At 45.4% G+C, this 24,822-nt stretch overlaps 1 protein-coding gene across 2 annotated transcripts in view; it reads right to left on the bottom strand.

Annotated features, from left to right (window-relative positions):
- The window catches only part of CFAP36 (cilia and flagella associated protein 36), a 381,823-nt gene that overhangs the window by 345,486 nt on the left and 11,515 nt on the right, over positions 1 to 24,822 (bottom strand). For both annotated transcript variants that reach the window (XM_069234356.1, XM_069234355.1), the window contains exon 2: positions 8,000 to 8,064. In XM_069234356.1, the coding sequence (XP_069090457.1) occupies positions 8,000 to 8,064 (65 nt within the window). The remainder of the gene's footprint in view (positions 1 to 7,999; positions 8,065 to 24,822) is intronic.

Raw genomic sequence — 24,822 nt, 5'->3', positions numbered from 1 at the left:
TAGACAGCACCATCCGCTTGACTTGAAGTCGAGTTGACTTGGTCAAATGTTTCTAAATTTGTTGACGTTAGTGGAACTAATGGAAGATCATCTTTCACCCTCCCCATGCTCGGAGAGTTGTTGGTGTAAACAACTTGTAGAGGAACTTCTTTGCCAGTAGTGAGAGGGATTCGGGAACTACTGGATGTTGCACTTGGTCAGCTGTGCAGGATCGGCCACATGGTGTACTCTGACATTGTCAATAGAGACAAAACGATTTTCTTTGGCATCTGCCAATGGCGGTAGAATAACAGTTCTGGTACCGTGTATCCCTAGTACAGGGACTGGTGCTCGATAAGAAGGGCCAAATTCCTTTTTCACTGCGACTTTTTCACATACAAGATCCCCAACTCTGGGGATCCAGCTGGTAGATGTTACAGGCACATCCTTAATTCCTGTGGAGGCGGAACTTTTGGAAGAATTATCATCACAGAACTGTTGCAATTCCTGTAAGACAGTGACACGTTCATTTATGTCAAAAGGTGTTTCTGCTGCCTCCACGCCAGGACCATCAAGATCCGGGACATACATTTGAGTTCCGAACTGGCACTCATTTGAAGTACGACCCCCCAGGGACCTTCTAGGCAGGTTATTTAGTGCTCTCTGGACTCCATACAGGTGATTAAGCCAGCTACACCCCGTACCTAAGACTCTGGCTGTTAAGGATTGCTTTAAATCACAGTTTAATCGCTCCACAACACCATTTCCCTCAGGATAAAATGGAGACGAGTACTGGAGTTGGACCCCCAAGGAAGCCATGGTGTCCCTGAATGCCCTTGAGGCTAAAGCAGGGCCCTGGTCCAAATGGAAAGCCGCAACTGCATATGTACCAATAAAGATTCGCAAATCTTTAATAACAGTCCGAGCGTCAGCCGAGCGTTGTAGCCACACCCATACAAATCTAGAGCATGAATCAACAGCGACTAAGATATATTTGTATGCACTATCAGGTGTTAAGGGACCACAGTGGTCCAAGTACACACATTGTAATGGTTTGTTTGAAATTAAGAGGGGTGTCTGCGGCGGGCGCCTGGCAGTGGAAACTTTGATTTGTTGACAGATGTCACAACAAAGGACATACTGCTTAGTCTCTTTGTAGAGACCTGGCCACCAATAGCAGGCCTGCAAGATCAAAATTGTAGCCACCGCACCAGCATGGGGAGATGCCATCCTCTCATGCGCTGCATTAATCAATTGTGATCTTATGTCTTTGCTGGGGATATCTCGTACACCTACGCCTGGTATCTTAACCTCAGCATTCAGCATACCTCTCATACGATAGTGATATTTGTTAGGAAATCCTTTAGGATAGGGCGTACCATCAGCCGTAGCTGTCACGGCAGCCCAGATGTCTGCGTCCGGTTTTGAACTCAAACGAGTCACTGCAGCTACAGCGGCCACAGCCACTGCTGACTTTGCAGCTTCATCGGCCAGTGTATTTCTAGCAACGTGTATTCCAACGCGCTGGTGTCCAAGTGTGTGTACAACATGGGCATTCGGTAGCGTCTCTTTCAGGTCAACTACTTTCCCCCACAGTAGTCTGTGTTTAATAGTGTTGCCTTTGGAATCTCTTAACCCATTCTGGCACCAATAATGAAGGTATTCATTAAAGGGCTGGACACAATAATATGAATCACAAACAATCAGCATAGGCTGTGCAGGATCCATGTGTTCCAGTGCCATCAGTAGAGCTTTTAGCTCAGCCAATTGTGCTGTACAATCCCCTAGGGTCTGTGTAAAGGTATGTAGAGCACAACATTTATCGCCCTCCATGTAGCCACTTACGACTGCGCAAGCAGAATATTGATGTTTAGTTCCAATTGCAGGTTGTGCAGAGCCATCGGATACATGACTATGATACTGATCAATAGCAAATTATTTGCTGGAACTGGATATTCTATTTCATATTGTAAGAATTCCTGAGTTTGTAGCTTTGGGTAAAAAACGTAGTCTACATCAGTGGCTGTCAGAGACGTAGCCCATTGTATCCAACATGGATGTAATGCTTTTGCGTTTGGAACGCTAGCTTTTGTAACAGCCTCTAGGGCTGGGATTGGAGAAACGACAATAATGCTTTTTACTTGGGCAAGAGGTCTTTCTTTAATGACAGCCATCTGTACAGCAGTGAGAATTTTCTCTGTGGGAACAAAGCGTTGTTCTGCTGCTGAGTACAAATGCGATTTGTATGCAATCGGGACTGTCTCACCTTCATTAAGCGTCACATAGGTGAAACCGATGGCCCCAGCTATTACTCTGATGACCAAATGGGTTTTGTTGTCCCTTGTGTGTAAATGTTGTGCTGCAAGCATGTCTGTCTGCAACTCTCGAAGAATGCGTGTATGTTCAATTGTCCAGAATTTACTTGAAAAATCGGGACGTATTAAGTCATATAAAGGTTTTATGCGTGTAGCATAATCTGGAATGTAGGTTCTGCCAAAATGTAAGAAACCCAATAATGATTGGAGTTTTTTTAATCGTATTCGGTGGTTGTAACTCTGCACACTTCTCTAAGAATTGTGGCGCTAGGCTCTTCCCTTCACTTGACAGCTCATATCCTAGGAACAGGAGGCTGAGGAATTGTTTTTTTTAAGGTTTAATTTGTAGTCAAATTTTGCAAACCCTACAACAATGCGGGCTACCTGTCTTAAATGTTGTAGTAGTTCATCATCTGTGAGATATATATCATCTACATAGGACAATGCTTTAGGGTCAATCTCGTGCAATATAGCAGTGACACGAGCTGCGAACAGTCCTGGGCTGTTCTTATACCCTTGATGTAAACAACAGAATTTTTTCTGGGAGCCTAGAGCGCTAAAACTTGTTAAGTCTCTACTCTCAGGCACTATATTCTGGCAGAAAAACCCACTGGAAATGTCTAGTGTTGTTTTGTATTTTTTACGCACTATGATGCTCATTAGTGCTGTGCTATGCAAATTTTGGATAGCATAGGTACGTGTATGACTGTTTAAATGTCTGTACTCTAAGACTATTCTGTACGAATGGTCGGGTTTAGCTACAGGGAATAATGGGTTATTCATTGGTGAGACACACGTTTCAATCACACCCTGGTACTCTAATTGCGTTAGTATTTCTCTCACTGGTGCTTTTGCTTCATGTTTTATAGGATACTGCAGTTGTGGCTGAGGTTTGTTTTTAATTGGGATTACATGGTAGGGGGATTCTTTATCCCATCCCACATGATTTCTGTATAATGCAGGTGCTTGTGCCAAAGCCCATTCAATGGAATAGGATTCAGCGAGTTCCTCTGGAACAAGGGGCGAGAAAGAAGGCTTAATCACATCTTCTCCATATGAGCAGGTACGGACAAAGTCAGGCGGCCAATCTTGTTCGGCCAACAAGACATCATATACTTTTACTATGTGATCCCAAAAGATTGCGTCTATTGTGCGTTCAGTGTCTCCTTCTAACTGTAGCGTTACTTTGTACACCCTATCAGGCATGGAGCCACGCATGTCTGCAGTTTCTACTTGTAAAAAGTCATCAGTTGCTTTCACCTTCAGATGCTCTAGAAGATTCCGGCAAATTATTGTGACCTCTGCCGCGCTGTCTAGGAAGGCTAGAGCCCAATTCTTGTTCTTCAAGAGGACCCTCTTCCTTTGTGGCACGCCGGACTGCGACTGCTGCCACTTGTTTCTTTTTAAATTGTTGTTTTTGTTGGCCCGGTTTCTCTTCCTTTCTAACAGAAACCTCTGAAGAGCGTTGTGATTCCTGTCTCAGTTTCACGTACTCTGTTCTTCGCTCTGATCGCCCACCTCTCTCATTTCTTTTTTCCGATGAGTCCTGAAAGGAACGAGATTGGCGTGTATCAGTATATTGATATCTATCAGGCGTTTTTATATTACCTCTTGTTTCTGAGATTACACCTATTTTGTGGGGTCTCCATACGCAGAGATTCTCCCCTCTCTTTCTTAGGAGTTTGTTTCTTTTTATCCCAGCGTTTCTTATTACCCTCAGGTGTTTGCTTGGTGGTATCTTTGTTTGATTTACCCTGAAATTGAGGTTTTTGTGGTCTGGCCCCTAAGCTATCTCGACCAATAATTGAATAGGTCTCTGCTATTATTTTAGGCAGCTCTCGTTCTTGATCCTGCTGTGGAACGTCACAAAGCCGCATGCACACTGCAAGTGTGACTGCTTCCCCTTTAAGGTTACTTGAAATGATTGAGGATACTGTGGCAAAATTACCCATCAATTGCATCCCCAAATCTAGGGCTGGGGCAGCCCCATATTCATCTTGAATTTGTTTCAACACTTCCGGTAAACTGGCAAGTGTCGGTGTACCGTGTGCGGTTGTGTAGAGCGTGGCAAATACCGTGCCCCAAGTATTACAGTTTTCTACTGTAGGGACCATCCCAAAGGGCAAGCACATCGTTAATATTCTATGTTTATCCTGAGGTCCCTTATAGGGAAACACTGCCTCAAGCGTATTCATTTTCTGTGCTAACCAAAACAGAGTTTCCTCTTGTTTGGCGGGTACTTTACCCATAATCGAATGTACAGTCGCAGGATTTATACCTGGCGTTACTGCATGTGGATGTGCTGGAGCAGCACGTGCTGGGTTTGTATTTAGTGTTTGCATCACAAATTGTACTAATCGTCTATATATTGCTTTTAATTCAATATATAAGCGACGAACCTCAGCTACTGCTAAATTTTCAACCGCAGGATGTGGTGTATAGGTGGCCAATAAAGGCCAGGTAGGACCGTCATTACTTAGTGGACCTAACCTTACTGGTAATATTGTGTGGGGTAGGGCGCCATCAAGCCAATTATTATGTTCTTGAAAAGATAGAGGTATCTCTAAATATGCATATACTCTGTATTGTCCAGGCGCATTCACAGGTGTATATTGGTGAAATGTATTTGGGTTCCCATCAACTGCTGGAAATGTGACCCAAGAGTAAAAAAAAGTTCTGTTCTATAAGCTGCATGGGCATCCACCACGAATGCGACTGGACCTCCCTGGGCCGTTAGGCCAATTGCTAGTAAGTGTGCTGTTAGAGGTAGTCTCATATTAACAGCTATTTGGACCTGTTGAGGAATCGCCATAATAGTAACACTATGAATTCAGAGAAGGCACACCAAAATGGGGTTTCCTTTTAAGGTTCCAGCTTGAACAACCGCCAGTTGTAGTAGGATTACCTACACAGCTGTGGTGGAAATCCTCAACACCACGGACGTCACCGCATACGGCATTGAGGTGTCATTATATATAATGAAACAGAGATACTCCGGAGGACCCGAAAATTAGAGCCTCACCAAACTTTGGCGGCGCCATGTCACGTAGGCTCTCATTATTCTAATGAGACTACTGTATTTTGAGCAGCAAGATAGTCCACGGTGTGGGAGACTGAGTCTGACCCACTGTGGGTGACACATGTCGCCCTAAATCCGGGTTTTGCTCCGGCTAACTAGCAGTGCCTCATCTCTACCAGAAGATAGGGATGATTGGGCAGCCGAGCGCATGACAATTTAGGCTTCTCAGGGAAGTCGTGGTCACTCAGGTCGCATCCGGTTCTCTCATTCACAAGTCGGTCTCATAAATGACAATAAGAAACAGTATAAGTTTTAATGACTGGTTTAATAAAACAACTGCATTTTAGATAGCAAAGCGTGAGCTGCAATAACCAGGACGAAACAACATGACAATGTTAAAATGGTGACGAGGAGAGTGAAGCATAAGAATAATGCTATCATATTGTCACTAGGATTTATGGACTATTTCCTATCTAAGTCATAATCTGAGCACAGCATGTTAAACTCTAATTCTGCCTTTCAGGTTCCCCGGGGAGGACATCAACCCTCATACCTGAGCAAAGGCCTGTAGTCTGCGTTAGCTTCTGCAGCGAAGCATTCAGCAATCAGCATACAGTCGTGGTTCCCTGGCTGGAATCTCCCTCTTAACGTGTAATGGGACTAGGAAGTGTTTTTATAATAACACAGCTGATGTTCTAAGAAAATGTCCCTACGTAAGGATGTGTATTTTCTATGAATGTTGGAGACTAAACTTCTACCACGTTCACTGGCAATGTACCAAACTGTAGCCTTGACTGAAGCACAAAGTGATCAAGAATGTCTTGTTTGAGAACACAGTGCTGGGCTAAGCAAAAACAGTTAGGTAGATTAAATAAAACAAGACCGTAAAACTGGTTATTGTAAAGATAAGAATGCGAAGCCGAATAAAATATATCTAGGTCAAAGTGCATAGCGGCCTAGTGTGTTAAACTAACATGCATGGAGCTATAACTAAAATGGCTACACAACAATAACAACTCACTGAAAATCTCAAGCTTGTCCCAGATATGATGAATGAGCACCTAAAATGAGGAAATGAGTCAGCATGAATGTTAGTAACATGCGAGCCTACTGAAGGACTGACAAATTAAGCACTATTATTTTATGTGTTATACTAAATTCTTGGACAGCCGTTAGCATGAAGAACATAGTTAACTATGAGCATGCATTGTCACTTTATGTGAAATGGAGATTTTTACACCTTTATACTTGAATTGTGACTGCTGCTCAGAGATGACTGATTAATTGGATGCTTTTCATTCTAGTGCATTTGATTACGTATTACCATTTTAGTGCAAAATGTCCAAGGTATTGTACTATTCTTTCTAATAATTTTGATAAGGCATGTACTTTGCCACAAAAAAAAGTGATGCAGGCAATACATTTACACTGTCTTGGAACACTATCCTCATCCACCATCTTGTGCCATGCTAAATCAGGGACATCAAAAATGGGTCCGAGTATGAACATACATACATACACACACACACACACACACACACACACACGCGTTATGTCAGTGTAGGGTTCTGGATTTCATAGGGCATGCTATCATACATGTGCTACAAATGCACAACAAAGACATGCACAAGGGATGTCAGTACAAAATGCTAGGTTTTACATGACAGTGGAACTTTATGAGGGGTCAGTAGACCACAGTCTAACTGACACAGAAAATGGTGTGGTCACTCTACAAATTCACAAAACACGGTATGCTGCCACCGCCACTTTACAGGATGTACACAGGGTAAGGATAGTAGCCAATTAGTGCCCAATATGAGAGCACGCTTGCTGCCCCTCCAAGTGACATAGCAGGTTTTTGACCTTGCATTGTCCGCAGCAGGCCAAGACAGGTGCTCACATGCTACGTTAGTATGATGCCACAGACAAAATAAAAGTCAGGATACACGTTTCACACACAGTTGGGCACTCTGGGGAAAGGTGATAACACACCAATTTGTCATCCTGGGGTCGTTCATGTCCCCACAGTGTCCTCAGCTTCATTTGTGACAGCAGAGCAAGTACAACAAACATCATCTAACATTAAGAACTTGTGGTCTAAATTGAACCACTGATATACACCAATAAAAAGAGAACGTTTTAAGATCAAAAAATGGAAGGAACATGCTAGAGTCTAGCATATAGCTTCCACTTCTAGAAATAAAAACACATTTTGAAAAGCTCCAACCTTCACAATAAAATATAAATTGTGTTTTTGTATCATTTTCTGTCTGTGAATTTAATACAAATATTTCATGATGTGTACTTCTCTGATGTATACTCATTTCTGAATATGGTTTTGTGGTTCAAATCTTAGAACTTGCTGAGGCCAGAGTACCCAGCTCCCAGAGTGTTTCAGTAGGAGTCCACATGAATCAAAAGGTTAACAACTGCTGACTTATTTAACACGCTTGTGGAACCAGTTCAGCTTTATATATTAAGCGATAAATCAACATACAAATGAACAACCTGTTTCAACTACAGATTATTGCATCTTCAAAATTTAAGGTGCACAGATCCTTCTTATAAACCATACTTATGGCTACCAGAAGAAATGCAATATACAAATGCTTAAAGTGAAAACATATTTGCGCATGCATTATTTTACTAAGGCAGGCAAAAAAAAGAACACGCTAACTAAACTCACCAGCTTTTTATACTCCTGATGAATTTCAGTGTATGATAGCTTGTTTTCTTCCTCGTCATCGAAAACTGGAGAAAGGAAAGCATTTTAATACAACCATGGAGAATTAAACATTTATGTGTTAAATTCTTTTTTTGGGAAGATAAAAAAAAAACCTGAATTAACTTAAGGCATGTTTTAAAGGTCACTAAGAAAATATACAACACTACAATAATTTCCAGTTTGGTCGTTTTAATTTCCAAAACTCTCTGGGCTGCAGTTTGTCCCCAAGTTACCGATAACCTTTGTGAAATGTCGCAGAGCTTCCTTCTAGTGTTACAACACTAGTTTCAAGATAAAATAATTGTCAAGCCATCTGTATCTTGCATTCAATTATTGTTTCGGGGTGAAAGAACCTGCCAATTACCTAAGGGACACACTCATACAATTCCTAGATGTTGTCTTCCTAGCACACACGCAACAGCCCTACAAGCTACTCTAGTGAAAAACACAAAGTTGGGAAACTACAAACCCAAGACATGTATATCAAAGGGGCCTCTATAGTTTCAGGATATGACAAAACACTTTAAGGAAATGCCTCCTTGGCATGGTTACCCCCTAACGTTTTGCCTTTGCTGATGCTAAGTTATGATTTGAAAGTGTGCTGGGACCCTGCTAACCAGGCCCCAGCACCAGTGTTCTTTCCCTAAACTGTACCTTTGTCTCCACAATTGGCACAACCCTGGCACTCAGGTAAGTCCCTTGTAGCTGGTACCCCTGGTACCAAGGGCCCTGATGCCAGAGAAGGTCTCTAAGGGCTGCAGCATGTCTTATGCAACCCTAGGGACCCCTCACTCAGCACATGCACACTGCTTCACAGCTTATGTGTGCTGGTGGGGAGAAAATGACTAAGTCGACATGGCACTCCCCTCAGGGTGCCATGCCAACCTCACACTGCCTGTGGCATAGGTAAGTCACCCCTCTAGCAAGCCTTACAGCCCTAAGGCAGGGTGCACTATACCACAGGTGAGGGCATAAGTGCATGAGCACTATGCCCCTACAGTGTCTAAGCCAAACCTTAGACATTGTAAGTGCAGGGTAGCCATAAGAGTATATGGTCTGGGAGTCTGTCAAACACGAACTCCACAGCACCATAATGGCTACACTGAAAACTGGGAAGTTTGGTATCAAACTTCTCAGCACAATAAATGCACACTGATGCCAATGTGCAATTTATTGTAAAATAAACCCAGAGGGCATCTTAGAGATGCCCCCTGAAAACATACCCGACTTCCAGTGTAGGCTGACTAGTTTTTGCCAGCCTGCCACACACCAGACATGTTGCTGGCCACATGGGGAGAGTGCCTTTGTCACTCTGTGGCCAGGAACAAAGCCTGTACTGGTTGGAGGTGCTTCTCACCCCCCCCTGCAGGAACTATAACACCTGGCGGTGAGCCTCAACAGCTCACCCCTTTTGTTACAGCACCCCAGGGCATCCCAGCTAGTGGAGATGCCCGCCCCTCCGGCCACTGCCCCCACTTATGGAGGCAAGGCTGGAGGAGATAATAAGAAAAACAAGGAGTCACCACCCACCAGTCAGGACAGCCCCTAAGGCGTCCTGAGCTGAGGTGACCCTTACTTTTAGAAATCCTCCATCTTGTAGAAGGAGGATTCCACCAATAGGATTAGGGATGCGCCCCCCCTCCCCACAGGGAGGAGGCACAAAGAGGGTGTAGCCACCCTCAAGGACATTAGCCATTGGCTACTGCCCTCCCAGACCTAAAACACACCCCTAAATTCAGTATTTAGGGGCTCCCCAGAACCTAGGAAACTAGATTCCTGCAACCTAAAGAAGAAGGACTGCTGACCTGAAGCCCTGCAGTGAAAACGGAGACGACAACTGCTTTGGCCCCAGCCCTACCGGCCTGTCTCCCAACTTCGAAGAAAACTGCAACAGCGACGCATCCAACAGGGACCAGCGACCTCTGAAGCCTCAGAGGACTGCCCTGCAACCAAGGACCAAGAAACTCCCATGAACAGCGGCTCTGTTGAACCATCTGCAACTTTCTTGCAACAAAGTAACAACTTCAAGAACTTCACGTTTCCCGCTGGAAGCGTGAGACTTTCTACTCTGCACCTGAAGCCCCCGGCTCGACCTGCGGAAAAACCAACACTACAGGGAGGACTCCCTGGCGACTGCGAGCCCGTGAGTAGCCAGAGTTGACCCCCCACAGCGATGCCTGCAGAGGAAATCCAGAGGCTCCCCCTGACCGCGACTTCCTATCACAAGGGACCCGACGCCTGGAACCAACACTGCACCCGCAGCTCCCAGGACTAGAAGAAACCGAACTCCAGGTAGCTACCCCGAGGAGCCCCCCGTGCCTGCCTGCATCGTTGAAGAGACCCCCGGGTCTCCCCATTGCTTTCAATACAAAACCTGATGCCTGTTTGCACTCTGCACCCGGCCGCCCCTGTGCCGCTGAGGGTGTACTTTCTGTGCCTGCTTGTGTCCCCCCTGGTGCCCTACAAAACCCCCCTGGTCTGCCTTCCGAGGACGCGGGTACTTACCTGCTGGCAGACTGGAACCGGGGCACCCATGTTCTCCATTGAAGCCTATGTGTTTTGGGCACCTCTTTGACCGTTGCACCTGACCGGCCCTCAGCTGCTGGTGTGGTAACTTTGGGGTTGCCTTGAACCCCCAACGGTGGGATACCTTGGACCCGACTTTGAACCCTGTAAGTGTTTTACTTACCTGTGAACTTAACAATTACTTACCTACCCCAGGAACTGTTGATTTTGCAGTGTCCACTTTTAAAATAGCTTATTGCCATTTTTGTCAAAACTGTACATGCTATTGTGTTTATTAAAAGTTCCTAGAATACCTGAGTGAAATACCTTTCATTTGAAGTATTACTTGTAAATCTTGAACCAGTTGTTCTTAAAATAAACTAAGAAAATATATTTTTCTATATAAAAACCTATTAGCCTGGAGTAAGTCTTTGAGTGTGTGTTCCTCATTTATTGCCTGTGCGTGTACAACAAATGCTTAACACAACCCTCTGATAAGCCTACTGCTCGACCATACTACCACAAAATAGAGCATTTGAATTATCTCTTTTTGCCACTCTCTTACCTCTAAGGGGAACCTTTGGACTCTGTGCACACTATTTCTTACTTTGAAATAGTATATACAGAGCCAACTTCCTACACACACCTTCTGGTAAAAAGAACAAGTTACTTACCTTCAGTAACGCTTTTTCTGGTGGATACAATAGCTACCTGTGCATTCCTCACCTTATGAATTCTCCCATGTGCCAGCATCTGACGGAAAATCTTCTTCCCAGCTCTCCACGTCGACGAGGACGTCACAATTGCACGGCTCCACGCGACATTCATCTGAGGTCACTGTGCCAATAAGAGGTCCTCGCCGGCATGCTGACGTCAGTTTCACCCATTTTTACGTGCCTTTGAGGCGAACAGGTGAAAACCGACCTCACAATAGCTCAATGAATACATATATAAATAAAACCACAATGATGCAATAGAATCAAAACCATCATGTATATATACACATAAACACCAAAATGTATATGCACTTGTAAAACAAACATCTTAGTGTAACAAGACAGGCAACGGGGAGGCGGGTGGGACTGTGAGGAATCCACAGGTAGCTATTGTATCCACCACAAAAAGCGTTACCGAAGGTAAGTAACTTGTTCTTCTGATGGATACAACTACCTGTGGATTCCTCACCTTATAGATAGAGTCCCAAAGCAGTACCTCACTCGGAGGTGGGTGCCTGACTGGTTACACCAAGAAATCCTGCAATACAGATCATGCAAAATGGCCGTCCCTCCTAACCTCAGAGTCCAAGCAGTAATGCTTTGCGAAGGTGTGGAGCGACACCCAAGTTGCTGCCTTGCAAATATCCACCACCGGAACCCCCCTCACCAGGGCCGAAGTGGCGGACTTAGCCCTGGTGGAATGGGCTTTAATACCCTCAGGGAGAACCTTCTTTGCCAACGAGTAGCAAACCTTGATACAGAGAATGACTCACCCGGAGATCGTTCTTTTATGGACTGCTTTGCCCTTCCTCTGTCCAATATACCCCACAAACAGCTGGTCCTCTAGGCGAAAGTCTTTCATCCTCTCAATATAAAAACTGAGAGCCCATTTGGGGTCCAAACGGTGAAGCCTCTCTTCCTCCTTCGAGGGGTGAGGAGGAGGGTAGAAAGATGGAAGGGTAATGGTTTGCCCCATATGAAAAGGGGTGACAACTTTTGGTAGGAAAGCCGCTCTGGTTTTCAGCACCACTTTATCCGGAAAGAATAAGGTAAAGGGGGGTTTAACAGAAAGAGCCTGAAGCTCACCAACCCGCCTAGCCGAGGTTATAGCTATCAGAAAAAGCGTCTTAAGAACTAGAAATCTTAGCGGGCAAGAATGCATGGGTTCGAACGGTGACCCTATTAAAAAAGTTAAAACGAGATTCAGATCCCACTGATGCATATGAAAAGGAGTGGGAGGAAACCTATTAATTAAACCTTTTAAGAACCTAATAACAATAGGTGATTTAAACAAGGATGGCTGATCCAGGAGGCAAAGAAAGGCTGACAGTGCCGCCGAATAGCTCTTAACAGTAGCAACTGCACACCTCTGCTGTGCTACACAGCGAGAGTTGGAGAAGGTCTGTGTATCACACCCTTCTTGGCCAATCCAGGGCTATTAAAATGACCTGAGCCCGATCTTGGCGAATCTTCCTCAGAACCCGAGGAATTAAGGGTATGGCGGGAAATGCGTAAAGCAACTGGTTGCACCAAGAGATTTGAAACGCATCCCCCAAAGCTCCTTGCACCGGATACTGGAGGCTGCAGAATGACGGCCAGTGCGCGTTCTCCCGAATGGCAAACAGATCTATCCTTGGAAAACTCCACATCTGAAAGATGTGCAGGACCAGATCCGGATGGAGACGCCACTCGTGATTGACCGAAAAATTACTGAGAGTGTCCGCACGTACGTTGAGCAATTAGACCAGATGATTCGCTACCAAGCAAATCCGATGGTCCCGAAGCCAGGACCAGAGTCGCAGAGCTTCTCTGCAGAGAAGATACAACCCTACTCCTCCCTGCTTGTTTATATACCACATCGTGGTAGTGTTGTTCGTCAGGACCTGAACTGACTGACAGCGAAGGGACAGGAGGAAGGCCTTGAGAGCCAGACTTATCGCCCGCAATTCTAACAGATTGATATGAAAAGTCTGCTCCACTGGAGACCAACGACCCTTGATCTCCAGGTCCCCCAGATGAGCTCCCCACCCTAGAGTGGAAGCATCCGTCATGACGATGGCCACCGGAGGTGGCAGTGAAAACGGCCTAAACTTGTGAAAGGTTGCCGTCCACAGCCCACCATCGTAGATCCGCTGCAGCGTCACTGGAGATCGTTATTGACTCTTCGAGATCCCCTTTGTCTTGAAACCAGTGCTTGCGGAGGCACCACTGGAGAGCCCTCATGTGTCAATGTGCATGAGTGACCAACGGAATGCAAGAAGCGAACAGACCGAGCAGGCGTAGGACCTTGAGGACTGGAACAACTGCTCCATTTTGAAACATTGGAATCAACGCCTGGATGTCCTGAATTCGCTGAGGCGGAGGATAGGCCCGATTCAATGTAGTATTCAGTACTCCCCCTATGAACAGGAGGCGTTGAGAGGGCTCCAGGTGAGACTGGGGCACATTTATCGTAAAACCCAGACTGAACAACAACTGAGCGGTCATCTGCAAGTGACGCAACACAAGCTCTTGAGACTTGGCTGTTATCAACCAATCGTCCAGGTAAGGTAATACCGAGATCCCTTTCTTTCTAAGACTTGCTGCCACCACTGCCATCACCTTTGTGAAGACTCGAGGTGCTGAAGTAAGACCAAACGGAAGGACCGCAAACTGGTAGTGTTGCGACCCCGCCACAAACCAGAGATACTTCCTGTGCGACTTGAGTATAGGGATATGAAAGTAAGCATCCTGCAAGTCGACAGACACCATCCAATCCTCTTTGTTCAACGCCAGAAGTACCTGTGCCAGAGTCAGCATCTTGAATTTTTCCTGTTTGAGGAACCAATTAAAAATCCTTAGGTCTAGGATTGGTCTCAAACGACAGTCCTTCTTGGGGATCAGGAAGTATCTTGAATAACAACCCTGACTCCTTTCCTGCTCTGGAACCAACTCCACTGCACCTTTTAACAACAGGATCTGAACCTCCTGCTGCAACAACAGGAGATGGTCTTCTGAACAAAACGAGGGGCGGGGAGGTATGGGAGGGGGGAAACTCCTGAAAAGGGAAAGCATATCCTTTCCTCACAATGTTCAGAACCCAGGAGTCGGATGTAATTAACTCCCACTCACAGAGAAAAATACGTCATCTTCCACCTACAGGAGAAGTGTGGTTGAAAATGGGCAGAAAACTAGGGCTGCTTCCCCTTGTTGTTGTCCTCCAGAGGAAGAGGATGATGCAGGGTGCTGCTGGGTGGCCCCTCTTGTCCGAATCCTACCCCGTCCTCTAAAGGATCTATAAGGGAGGCTGGTGGGCTGTTGAACTGTGGACTGGGGTCTCCTACGGTAAACGGCTCCACGCCCAAACCCTCTAAACCTCTGAAAGGACCCGAAAGGGGTAACAGAGGAGGCTTGCAGACCCAAAGACTTTGCTGTGGCCCGACTGTCTTTAAAGCGCTCTAGGGCAGAGTCAGCTTTATCACCAAAATGTTTTCCACCTCAAAGGGCAAGTCCAGGAGACCAATCTGTACATCAGAGGAAAAGCCAGAGGACCTCAACCATGCATGCCTCCTGGTAGCAATAGAGTTACCCATCGCCCTGGCCACTGAGTCTGTAGAATCCAGGCCAGACTGAATTATCTGTTTTGCTGCAGCCTGAGCATCCGGTAGGAGTTCTCCAAATTGTCCCTGAATCTCCTGCGGCAGGTCAGGAACCATGGCCCTAGCTGAATCCATCAGAGCGTGGACATATCTGCCGAGAACACAGGTAGCATTTGCTGCCTTGAGGGCCATACTGCAAGAAGAAAACGTTTTCTTCGAGACTGCTCCATCCTTTTGGATTACCTGTCTGATGGAATCACAGGGAAGGAGCCTGGTGCAGACCGTGTGGAACAAGAGGCCTGAACAACCAGACTCTCCGGGATAGGATGTTTTGATAAGAACCCCGGATCCCCAGGCGCCACTCTATACCTCCTTGCCACAGACCTATTGACAGCAGGTGACGACACAGGCTTCCACCATAGCTCTAAGATAGGCTCTATAAGAGCATCATTAAACGGAAGCAATGGATCTGCCAAAGTAGAAGGGTGCAGGACTTCAGTCAGAATATTTTTTTTGATCTCTGCAGCAGGCAAAGGAAGATCCAAAAAATTAGCTGCCTTCCTAATCACAGTATGGCAAGAGGCCGCCTCCTCCGTAAACTCCCCTGGTGAAGAAAGGTCCCATTCCGGGGAAGTGTCAAGACCACTAGCTGAATCCAGCCCTTGATATTCTCCCAAGGGCTCCACAATCTCCCCTTCTTCCAACAACTGCCGCTGGTACACTTCCTCTTCCAAAAGTCTCAAAGCCTTTCTACTCGACCTCAGCCTGGCCTCTAACCTCAGTGTCAACATAGAATCAGCCGACGTCGATGACACTGTGTAGGAAGTTGGCTCTGTATGCACTATTTCAAAGTAAGGAATAGTATGCACGGAGCCCAAGGGTTCCCCTTAGAGGTAAGATAGTGGCAAAAAGAGATAATACTAATGCTCTATTTTGTGGTAGTGTGGTTGAGCAGTAGGCTTATCAAAGGAGTAGTGTTAAGCATTTGTTGTACATACACACAGGCAATAAATAAGGAACACACACTCAGAGACAATTCCAGGCCAATAGGTTTTTGTATAGAAAAATATATTTTCTTAGTTTATTTTAAGAACCACAGGTTCAAATTCTACATGTAATACTTTCCAAGAAAGGTATTGCAGGTAAGTACTTTAGGAACTTTGAATAATCACAATAGCATATATACTTTTCAAATAAAACACAAATAGCTATTTTAAAACTAGACACTGCAATTTTCACAGTTCCTAGGGGGAGGTAAGTTATTGTTAGTTCTTGCAGGTAAGTAAACCACCTACGGGGTTCAAGTTTGGGTCCAAGGTAGCCCACCGTTGGGGGTTCAGAGAAACCCCAAAGTTACCACACCAGCAGCTCAGGGCCGGTCGGGTGCAGAGGTCAAAGTGGTGCCCAAAAGGAATAGGCTTCAATGGAGAAGGGGGTGCCCCGGTTCCAGTCTGCCAGCAGGTAAGTACCCGCGTCTTCGGAGGGCAGACCAGGGGGGTTTTGTAGGGCACCGGGGGGGGACACAAGTTAGCACAGAAAGTACACCCTCAGCAGCACGGGGCGGCCGGGTGCAGTGTGCAAACACACGTCGGGTTTTCAATTGGAATCAATGGGAGACCAAGGGGTCTCTTCAGCGATGCAGGCAGGCAAGGGGGGGGGCTCCTCGAGGTAGCCACCACCTGGGCAAGGGAGAGGGCCTCCTGGGGGTCACTCCTGCACTGGAGTTCCGATCCTTCAGGTCCTGGGGGCTGCGGGTGCAGGGTCTTTTCCAGGCGTCGGAATCTGGGAGTCAGGCAGTCGCGGTCAGGGGGAGCCTCGGGATTCCCTCTGCAGGCGTCGCTGTGGGGGCTCAGGGGGGACAACTTTGGTTACTCAAAGTCTCGGAGTCGCCGGGGAGTCCTCCCTGAAGTGTTGTTTCTCCACAAGTCGAGCCGGGGGCGTCGGGTGCAGAGTTGCAAGTCTCACGCTTCTGGCGGGAAACGCAGTTGTTTTAAAGTTGCTCCTTTGGAAACAAAGTTGCAGTCTTGGGTGAACAGGGCCGCTGTTCTCTGGAGTTTCTTGGTCCTTCTAGAGCAGGGCAGTCCTCTGAGGATTCAGAGGTCGCTGGTCCTGGGGAAAGCGTCGCTGGAGCAGTGTCTTTTCGAAGTGGGGAGACAGGCCGGTAGAGCTGGGGCCAAAGCAGTTGGTGTCTCCGTCTTCTCTGCAGGGTTTTTCAGCTCAGCAGTCCTCTTCTTCTTAGGTTGCAGGAATCTGAGTTCCTAGGTTCAGGGGAGCCCTTAAATACTAAATTTAAGGGCGTGTTTAGGTCTGGGGGGTTAGTAGCCAATGGCTACTAGCCCTGAGGGTGGGTACACCCTCTTTGTGCCTCCTCCCAAGGGGAGGGGGCCACATTCCTATCCCTATTGGGGGAATCCTCCATCTGCAAGATGGAGGATTTCTAAAAGTTAGAGTCACCTCAGGTCAGGACACCTTAGGGGCTGTCCTGACTGGCCAGTGACTCCTCCTTGTTATTCTCATTATTTCCTCCGGCCTTGCCGCCAAAAGTGGGGCAGTGGCCGGAGGGGGCGGGCAACTCCACTAGCTGGAGTGCCCTGTGGTGCTGGAACAAAGGGGGTGAACCTTTGAGGCTCACCGCCAGGTGTTACAGCTCCTGCCTGGGGGAGGTGATAGCATCTCCACCCAGTGCAGGCTTTGTTACTAGCCACAGAGTGACAAAGGCACTCTCCCCATGTGGCCAGCAACATGTCTCGAGTGTGGCAGGCTGCTAAAACCAGTCAGCCTACACGGGTAGTTGGTTAAGGTTTCAGGGGGCACCTCTAAGGTGCCCTCTGGGGTGTATTTTACAATAAAATGTACACTGGCATCAGTGTGCATTTATTGTGCTGAGAAGTTTGATACCAAACTTCCCAGTTTTCAGTGTAGCCATTATGGTGCTGTGGAGTTCGTGTTTGACAGACTCCCAGACCATATACTCTTATGGCTACCCTGCACTTACAATGTCTAAGGTTTTGCTTAGACACTGTAGGGGCACAGTGCTCATGCACTGGTGCCCTCACCTATGGTATAGTGCACCCTGCCTTAGGGCTGTAAGGCCTGCTAGAGGGGTGACTTATCTATACTGCATAGGCAGTGTGAGGTTGGCATGGCACCCTGAGGGGAGTGCCATGTCGACTTACTCGTTTTGTCCTCACCAGCACACACAAGCTGGCAAGCAGTGTGTCTGTGCTGAGTGAGGGGTCCCCAGGGTAGCATAAGATATGCTGCAGCCCTTAGAGACCTTCCCTGGCATCAGGGCCCTTGGTACCAGGGGTACCAGTTACAAGGGACTTACCTGGATGCCAGGGTGTGCCAATTGTGAAAACAAAAGTACAGGTTAGGGAAAGAACACTGGTGCTAGGGCCTGGTTAGCAGGCCTCAGCACACTTTCAATTCAAAACATAGCATCAGCAAAGGCAAAAAGTCAGGGGGTAACCATGCCAAGGAGGCATTTCCTTACACACCGGCTTCAAAACTGTAAGGCGCGGAACAGGAGAAGAAGGCTGACTTTGGTCTAATCTGGCATCCGGATCCGGCACCGGAGGGTATCCCAACGGCGCCGTGGACACCTGATGTTCCATCATCAGCATCGACTGACGGGGCGATGAGATCGGCGCCATAGGTCTAGAAGGAGACGCCATCGAGACGTCATCGGTGCTGAACTGGCACCCTCAGCCGGATAGAAGGGCATAAACGGCGCAGACTTGTAAGGGGCCAGGGAGCCCAACTAAAATGCTAACGGACCCGTGGGACCAGCCGGTGCACCAGCAGGGGCCATAGCATTAAACATAGAAAACATGGCATTTAAAAATGCCTCCGGACCCGCTCCCCGAGCCGGGAAGGCAGGATACCGCTGGTCTCCATGTTGCACCTGCGCTTACTGAACATCTGAATCCTGTGAAGCAGGTGAAAAATCGAGGACTCTCCGGAGGTGCAACTACCTCGAAGACCGACGGCACCGGAGAAGCCCGAGGGCTCTGAGGTTGTCGATTCACAGTCGGACTAACCTCCCATGTCGTACGGCGCAGCTGAGATGGAAACCTTGATCTTGAACGGCTCTGAGCCGAACGACGCTGAGAGTCATGACGACGACGCCTCTTGTGTTTCATCGACGAAGTGTGAGAAGAGGACCTGTGATGACGCTAATGTACCTTCTTCGCCTTGGCCAAAAAGAGTTTGGCCTCCCTCTCCTTCAGAGCCTTAGAATTCATGCTCTGGCAGGATACACACTATTCAACGTCATGCTCTGAGCTCAAACACCAAAGGCAATCATCATGAGGGTCAGTAACCGACCTGCGACCCCCGCACTCTCGACATGGCTTAAATACAGACTTCCTAGGAGGAGACATTGTAACCAGAAACAGGATTGTAACTAGTAACAAGATGCAACACCTTCAACAGTAGCGAGAGCTAGGAGAAAACAGTTAGCGTCGAAGGCACGGAAAAAAGGGAAATGACGTCAGCACGCCGGCGAGGACCTCTTATTGGTGCGGTGATGTCAGACAGAGTCGCGTGGAGCCGTGCAACTGTGAAGTCCTCGGCGACGTGGAGAGCTGGGAAGAAGATTTTCCGTCGGATGCTGGCGCATGGGAGAATTCATAAGGTGAGTAATCCAGAGGTTATTGTATCCATCAGAAACGGCACAGTTTTAATGAATCTACATTCTATGGCTGAATGTCTCAACAGGAGGACATCCTTGCCAAACAACAAAGTTACTCTGTTATACTCTTGAGCACACTTATGACTGAACTCAGACATGCTTCCGTATCGTTAGTGTGAATCTGCAGGGTCAGATTACAAGTTCCATGGTGCCAAGGGTTGACATATAAAAAAGGAACTCTGGCAGTACCTGTCCTCAAATTGTATTATTATATAGTACAGGTCCATTATGAGTTATTCTGGTTTGCTGACCAGATTAATCAAAAGCACATCAGACAGTGTTGCCGGCATCAGTCGTACATTAAATTATTGGGGCCTCCCACCCAGCAAAGGAGACCAAAATGTGGGAAATGGCTAGACAAGTCTGGAAACTATTTATGGAATTGGTAGGTATGGCGGAAGCATTCTCTTCTTCCATCACATTCTGTAATATGCCTCAGATGTACTTCACTTTTTAACCCAACTCGGAGAATTTGAAGGATAAACTGAAACTCATTGAGATGGGTGTATTCCAGGACACATTTCCCATCATGGAATATTTTATGAGCTTGGAAGACATAGCTGCCCTGGACAGCTTTCTATATTGTTGTCTCACAGCATGAGCGAATACACATTTTGAGAAGATGCAAAGTCAGCTCGAAACGTTAGCATTTGAACACGTGAACATGTCTGGAAATGTGACAATGGACAAGAGGTTGGTCTCATGTTTGCAAGAGGTGGGAGTGGCTTGTCAGGAGATGGAGACCACGGAAAGTTCATAAGGGATCAACATACCTGCTGAGCACAGATGTACACCTGGGTAAGGAAATAAGCTAATATTCAGTTAAAGTTTTTACTTCAGTTATATAAGTCCATAGAAAAGTTGCACACAAATCTGGGTAATACATAGATGTGGGGTGATGACGGTGAATTTTCTTCCCCTCACATGGCACTGCCCTGGAATACATCAGTACTGACTGGGGAAATGCACCGTTATAGAGAATATTATGGATATCAACGTACTAAGAGCAGCCTACAGCAACAGGGACATTCATACAAATAGCACTGATCGCAAACAAATGACTGCAGCCAGGAACAGGTTTAAGGGATCTGTAGCTGCTGAAAATGAAAGTCTAATGGATTGTGCCAGATGTCAAGGAACAGAGAAAACCTATGGCTTAGAGAGCAAGTGCTTGCATAACATAATGCCACGGGACAAAGCACAAAACTTACTTTCTACGTAGGACAGACAAAAAGCTCCAATGTAGTATTATGCTTAAATTCTAAATTCTAAATATATAATAAGGTGGTCAGAAGCCACTGCTGACAAAGGATCATGAATTGGAAATGTGACTGAAAAACCTAAGGTCAGGAGGAAAATTATATTAACAACAGGGGCATTTATGTTATAAAATTCCAACATGTCTTACATGAAGATGAACTAAGTTACATTTGGGTTAAACTCATAGATCAATTTTATTTGTATCAATTTAGGACGTGTAACATAATCAAGAGTATAACAGATGCCTACTACGTCTGGTCTTGAAGGTGTTAGGGAAATGCAACCCGTGACAAGAACCTTGCAGGCTGCCAGCGAGGAGCTGTGAGATTGCCCTTAAGTAGTAAATGTGTTCACTCAGTGTAGGCCAGACAAAATATTGGCACGAATCCTTGTATGCCATATCCAAGTATAAATCTCTGAACTCTGGCAGGCATTGCTGTAAACCATGGAAGAGTGCATTAAAGGTGACAATGAGGAGGAAAAACACTACACATTGCGGCAGAAAGTAAAGAGAAAATGCCTACATTAATAAAGATAGAAGTGGAGCACTAGGCAGATGAACAACCTCACTGAAATAATATCAAAAGGATTCATATCAGTGATTCCAGAGGTCAATCAGAGCTGAGGGAAGCGACTCAGCAGTAACACAGTAACAAATGGGTCTAATCAAGAGTTTCTGCATCAGAAAACAATGTACTTAGATGTATCCAAAAAAGCTGATGCAGAAACTGCCAGTTTGCGTTTGAAAACCGCTAACATTCTAGTCAAGTATTACTCAACTGGGTAGTAAAGATGCTGAAGTGTAAAAAGGAGATGACTGAATATTATACAGTTAATAAATGAATCAGCAAGTAATCTGAGGGGCAGATAAAGTACTAAAACAGAAGGGAAATGCATGTAATAAGGACTATGGATAATAACAAGCGGCTAGTGTGCCATCCGAATCTTATAATGCGTTTCTGGAGACTTATAGTACTGAAACTGACAAAAAAGGGAAGAATCTATAATACTGTGGCCCAGCTACCACATTTTTCTCTCGATGGGAGAGAGGTCACTTATTAACAAACCCAAAGTTTAGTTTTAAAAAAGAAGATTCACATAAATAGAACAATACCGGGAAAGAAAACATGACTTAAATCATTTGGCAAAGTAGCACCACTGAGTAGATGAAGGCAATACTTACATCCCTGCTTCAATAAATACATCAGGGCAGAGCAAGATCTTACTTCAACTTGTACAAAGATTTAAACAGTCTTTTTTAACATTAGAGATGGAAGAGCATAGTATGCATACTAATGCATTCACAGTTTTGTGAAGAAGTCTCAAACAATCTACAAACTAATCAAGCACTGTCTCAACGAATAAATTCCCCTATAGGACTCTGTGAGTGGTGGTGCATGTCTTGGGTTTGAGGAAACTTCACAATATCTTGCTAGTGTAATGGACATACACGTCATGCGCTGAGTTGTTTGTGCAAAGTGTTCATTGCAGACATGCAAGACATTACATCTGTCCAACACATTTCGGCCTGTCAGGGCTCTGGTGCATGACGTCCATGTAGATGGGTTACACTGGAAAGTTTTTGTGAAAAATGTATGAAGTCTTTTTACCATTAATATTGGGAGCTTGCAGTATATGAATCTAAACCTAAGGAGCATATATAATTAGAACAAGTAAGTTAATTAAACAGCGTTTTTGAACACTACAAATAAGCTATCCCCTGTCAGACTTTTCACTCAACCACACTTGTCAGGTGTACCCAGAGCCTTTATTCAAGTACACAATAATTAAGTGTCTTCGATTTTTACAATGAAATATATTAAACCAAACAAAATCATCTTGAAGTGCCTTCAACATCATATGAAAGTTCGATCATTTTTTGTTATCACCAACCACACTGCAATTAGACAATTTTATATAATTCTCTTAAAATGCATTAGCCTAAGCTATTTTAATGCAAAACCAATCTAGACATTATTAATCAAATTCCTGGTATTCCTAATGATATCTCAATTGTCCATGTACGCAAAGCGTTCAAATGGCAAATAGAATTTTATCCTTTGCACACACCAGAGGTTGGTACTTCATGTGTTGATCAATTTCCACAGCATTTGATAGACCCAAGCAACCCATGCAAATGTTTTGTAAAATCATTTAAAGAGAAGCAATGCTACAATACTCTAATACCATTTATCATTTTCTGATAATTCCAATGGGATTTACACTAAAACGGTGGCCTCTAGATATGAAAATGATCAACATTTTGAAGTTCTCACATGTTCAACTTCCAAATTGTTTCCTTTCTCCCCATGTATAGTTTCCAAAAATCGAAATTTCAATTTTTCATAACTGAAAGACTATTTTCCATTATTGCACCAAAGATTCGATCCAGCATTAGTGACACATTAAGTTTAAGCCCAATGAAAGTCTACTGTCAACATACACAATAGTAGGTAACTTCAGACTTTATAGCTTTTTGCAGAAAAGGGGTAACATTTTCTAGATGCAATAAATCAGCTCTGTAAAAATACTGAAAATGGAAATGGTATCATTCAAGCAGGCATCTGATTGGAGAGAAATGATGGATGAGGGTTTGCAAATATTTAGGTCCGTATTTCAATAAAGCAATGTGCATCTGGCAAGGGCTCCGATTAGACAATTGGCAGCTGTGCCTATTTAAGGTGCTGTGGATAGCTCATTTTCTATTCTGTGGCAATGAAAGGTACAGGCTGCTGCTGTTGGAAAAGCAGATTTGGTTGGAGCCTCTACCCATCAAAATAGGTGACCAAAGATGGATTTGCATAGGTGTGTGCCACTTGCAACTCCAGTCCTACTTGCATTTACTGGTTACATAAAGATAAATATACAAATAACATTAACAGACCGACAGAAAAAAGCACGACTCAGAATTGCCTAACATTATTGTTGGTCTAATCTTCAGTGGTGTTTGTGCTGAACGCTGGTGGTTGTCTACAAGATCTGCCACTGTGGAAGTCTCAGAAGAACTCAAGATACCTATGGGGAGGTAAAGTAACCATACAGCCCACATCTGCTGAGTGGAGCCTTTTCTTCAGCAGTCCACAAAACCAGTGTTGAAGTGAGGTGGTGGGCAGACATATAGCCCGCTAGGCCAGCACAGTCACCAAGTGAAGATAGATTACTAATTATAACCATCTCTAGCAAGGCACGAATGTACAGAATATAGTTAAACAAGCATTTGCAATGCAATGGGTCTCACGTTCTCGAGTTTAGCATTGTAAACTCCTAATCGGATTTTTCTTGCCACATAGACTGAAAAGTAAAAGTAAAACAGTTTCACATAAGCGAGCAGACGGCCGACCATGAGCGCAAAGCACACACACACAAAAGGAAACAGAAATTTGTTCGCAGTAAAACGAAATCGGCAAAAGAGCAATTATCCATGTAACCGCAAAAGTGCAACTATCCATGTAAAAGGGTCGATGTCATGCAAAGCACTAGACTACGCCCAGCGAGACTGCACTACCTACATTTTAAAAAGAAAAGGTAGTCCAGAAACCATACCAAAAACATGGAACCTCGTATGTTTTCAGTAGCTGGCCGGTGCGCTCGAGGCGGGCTAAACACTGGAAAAGGCATGAAGTATGCATGCCTTTCACTAATTAAATGAAGCGAATTTCAAAAGGCAAGCCCACGAACCAGCCAAACTGATGGGCATGGTTAAAAGCCCACAGAAAGATGACACCAGCGACAGAGTGCTTTGTGCTCGACCCTACAAATGGGGGTGGGGCTAACATGGTCTTGTTACTGGTCAAAATGGCCATGTTAGTTAAAGATCCCTGCGAGAAACTCTATATGCTGTTTAAAATAAATCAGCAAATGTCAAATTGCCCATCATGTTCTAGCCTGAGGGGCGGGGATTCTAAATATTTCTATCTTGCCTGTGCTTTCTATATGAGTGCTCGCTGTAGCAGAGGTGTGTGGAGTCCCCTCTAATTGCTCCTATTCTGATGGGTCTGTATGGGAAAGCTCCAGTAGTAGAGAACTGAA

Source organism: Pleurodeles waltl, chromosome 5 (genome assembly GCF_031143425.1).
Source record: "Pleurodeles waltl isolate 20211129_DDA chromosome 5, aPleWal1.hap1.20221129, whole genome shotgun sequence".
Lineage (NCBI taxonomy): Eukaryota > Metazoa > Chordata > Amphibia > Caudata > Salamandridae > Pleurodeles > Pleurodeles waltl.
The sequence above is the reverse complement of the archived record's forward strand: the minus strand, read 5'-3'. Positions and strand labels throughout refer to the sequence as shown.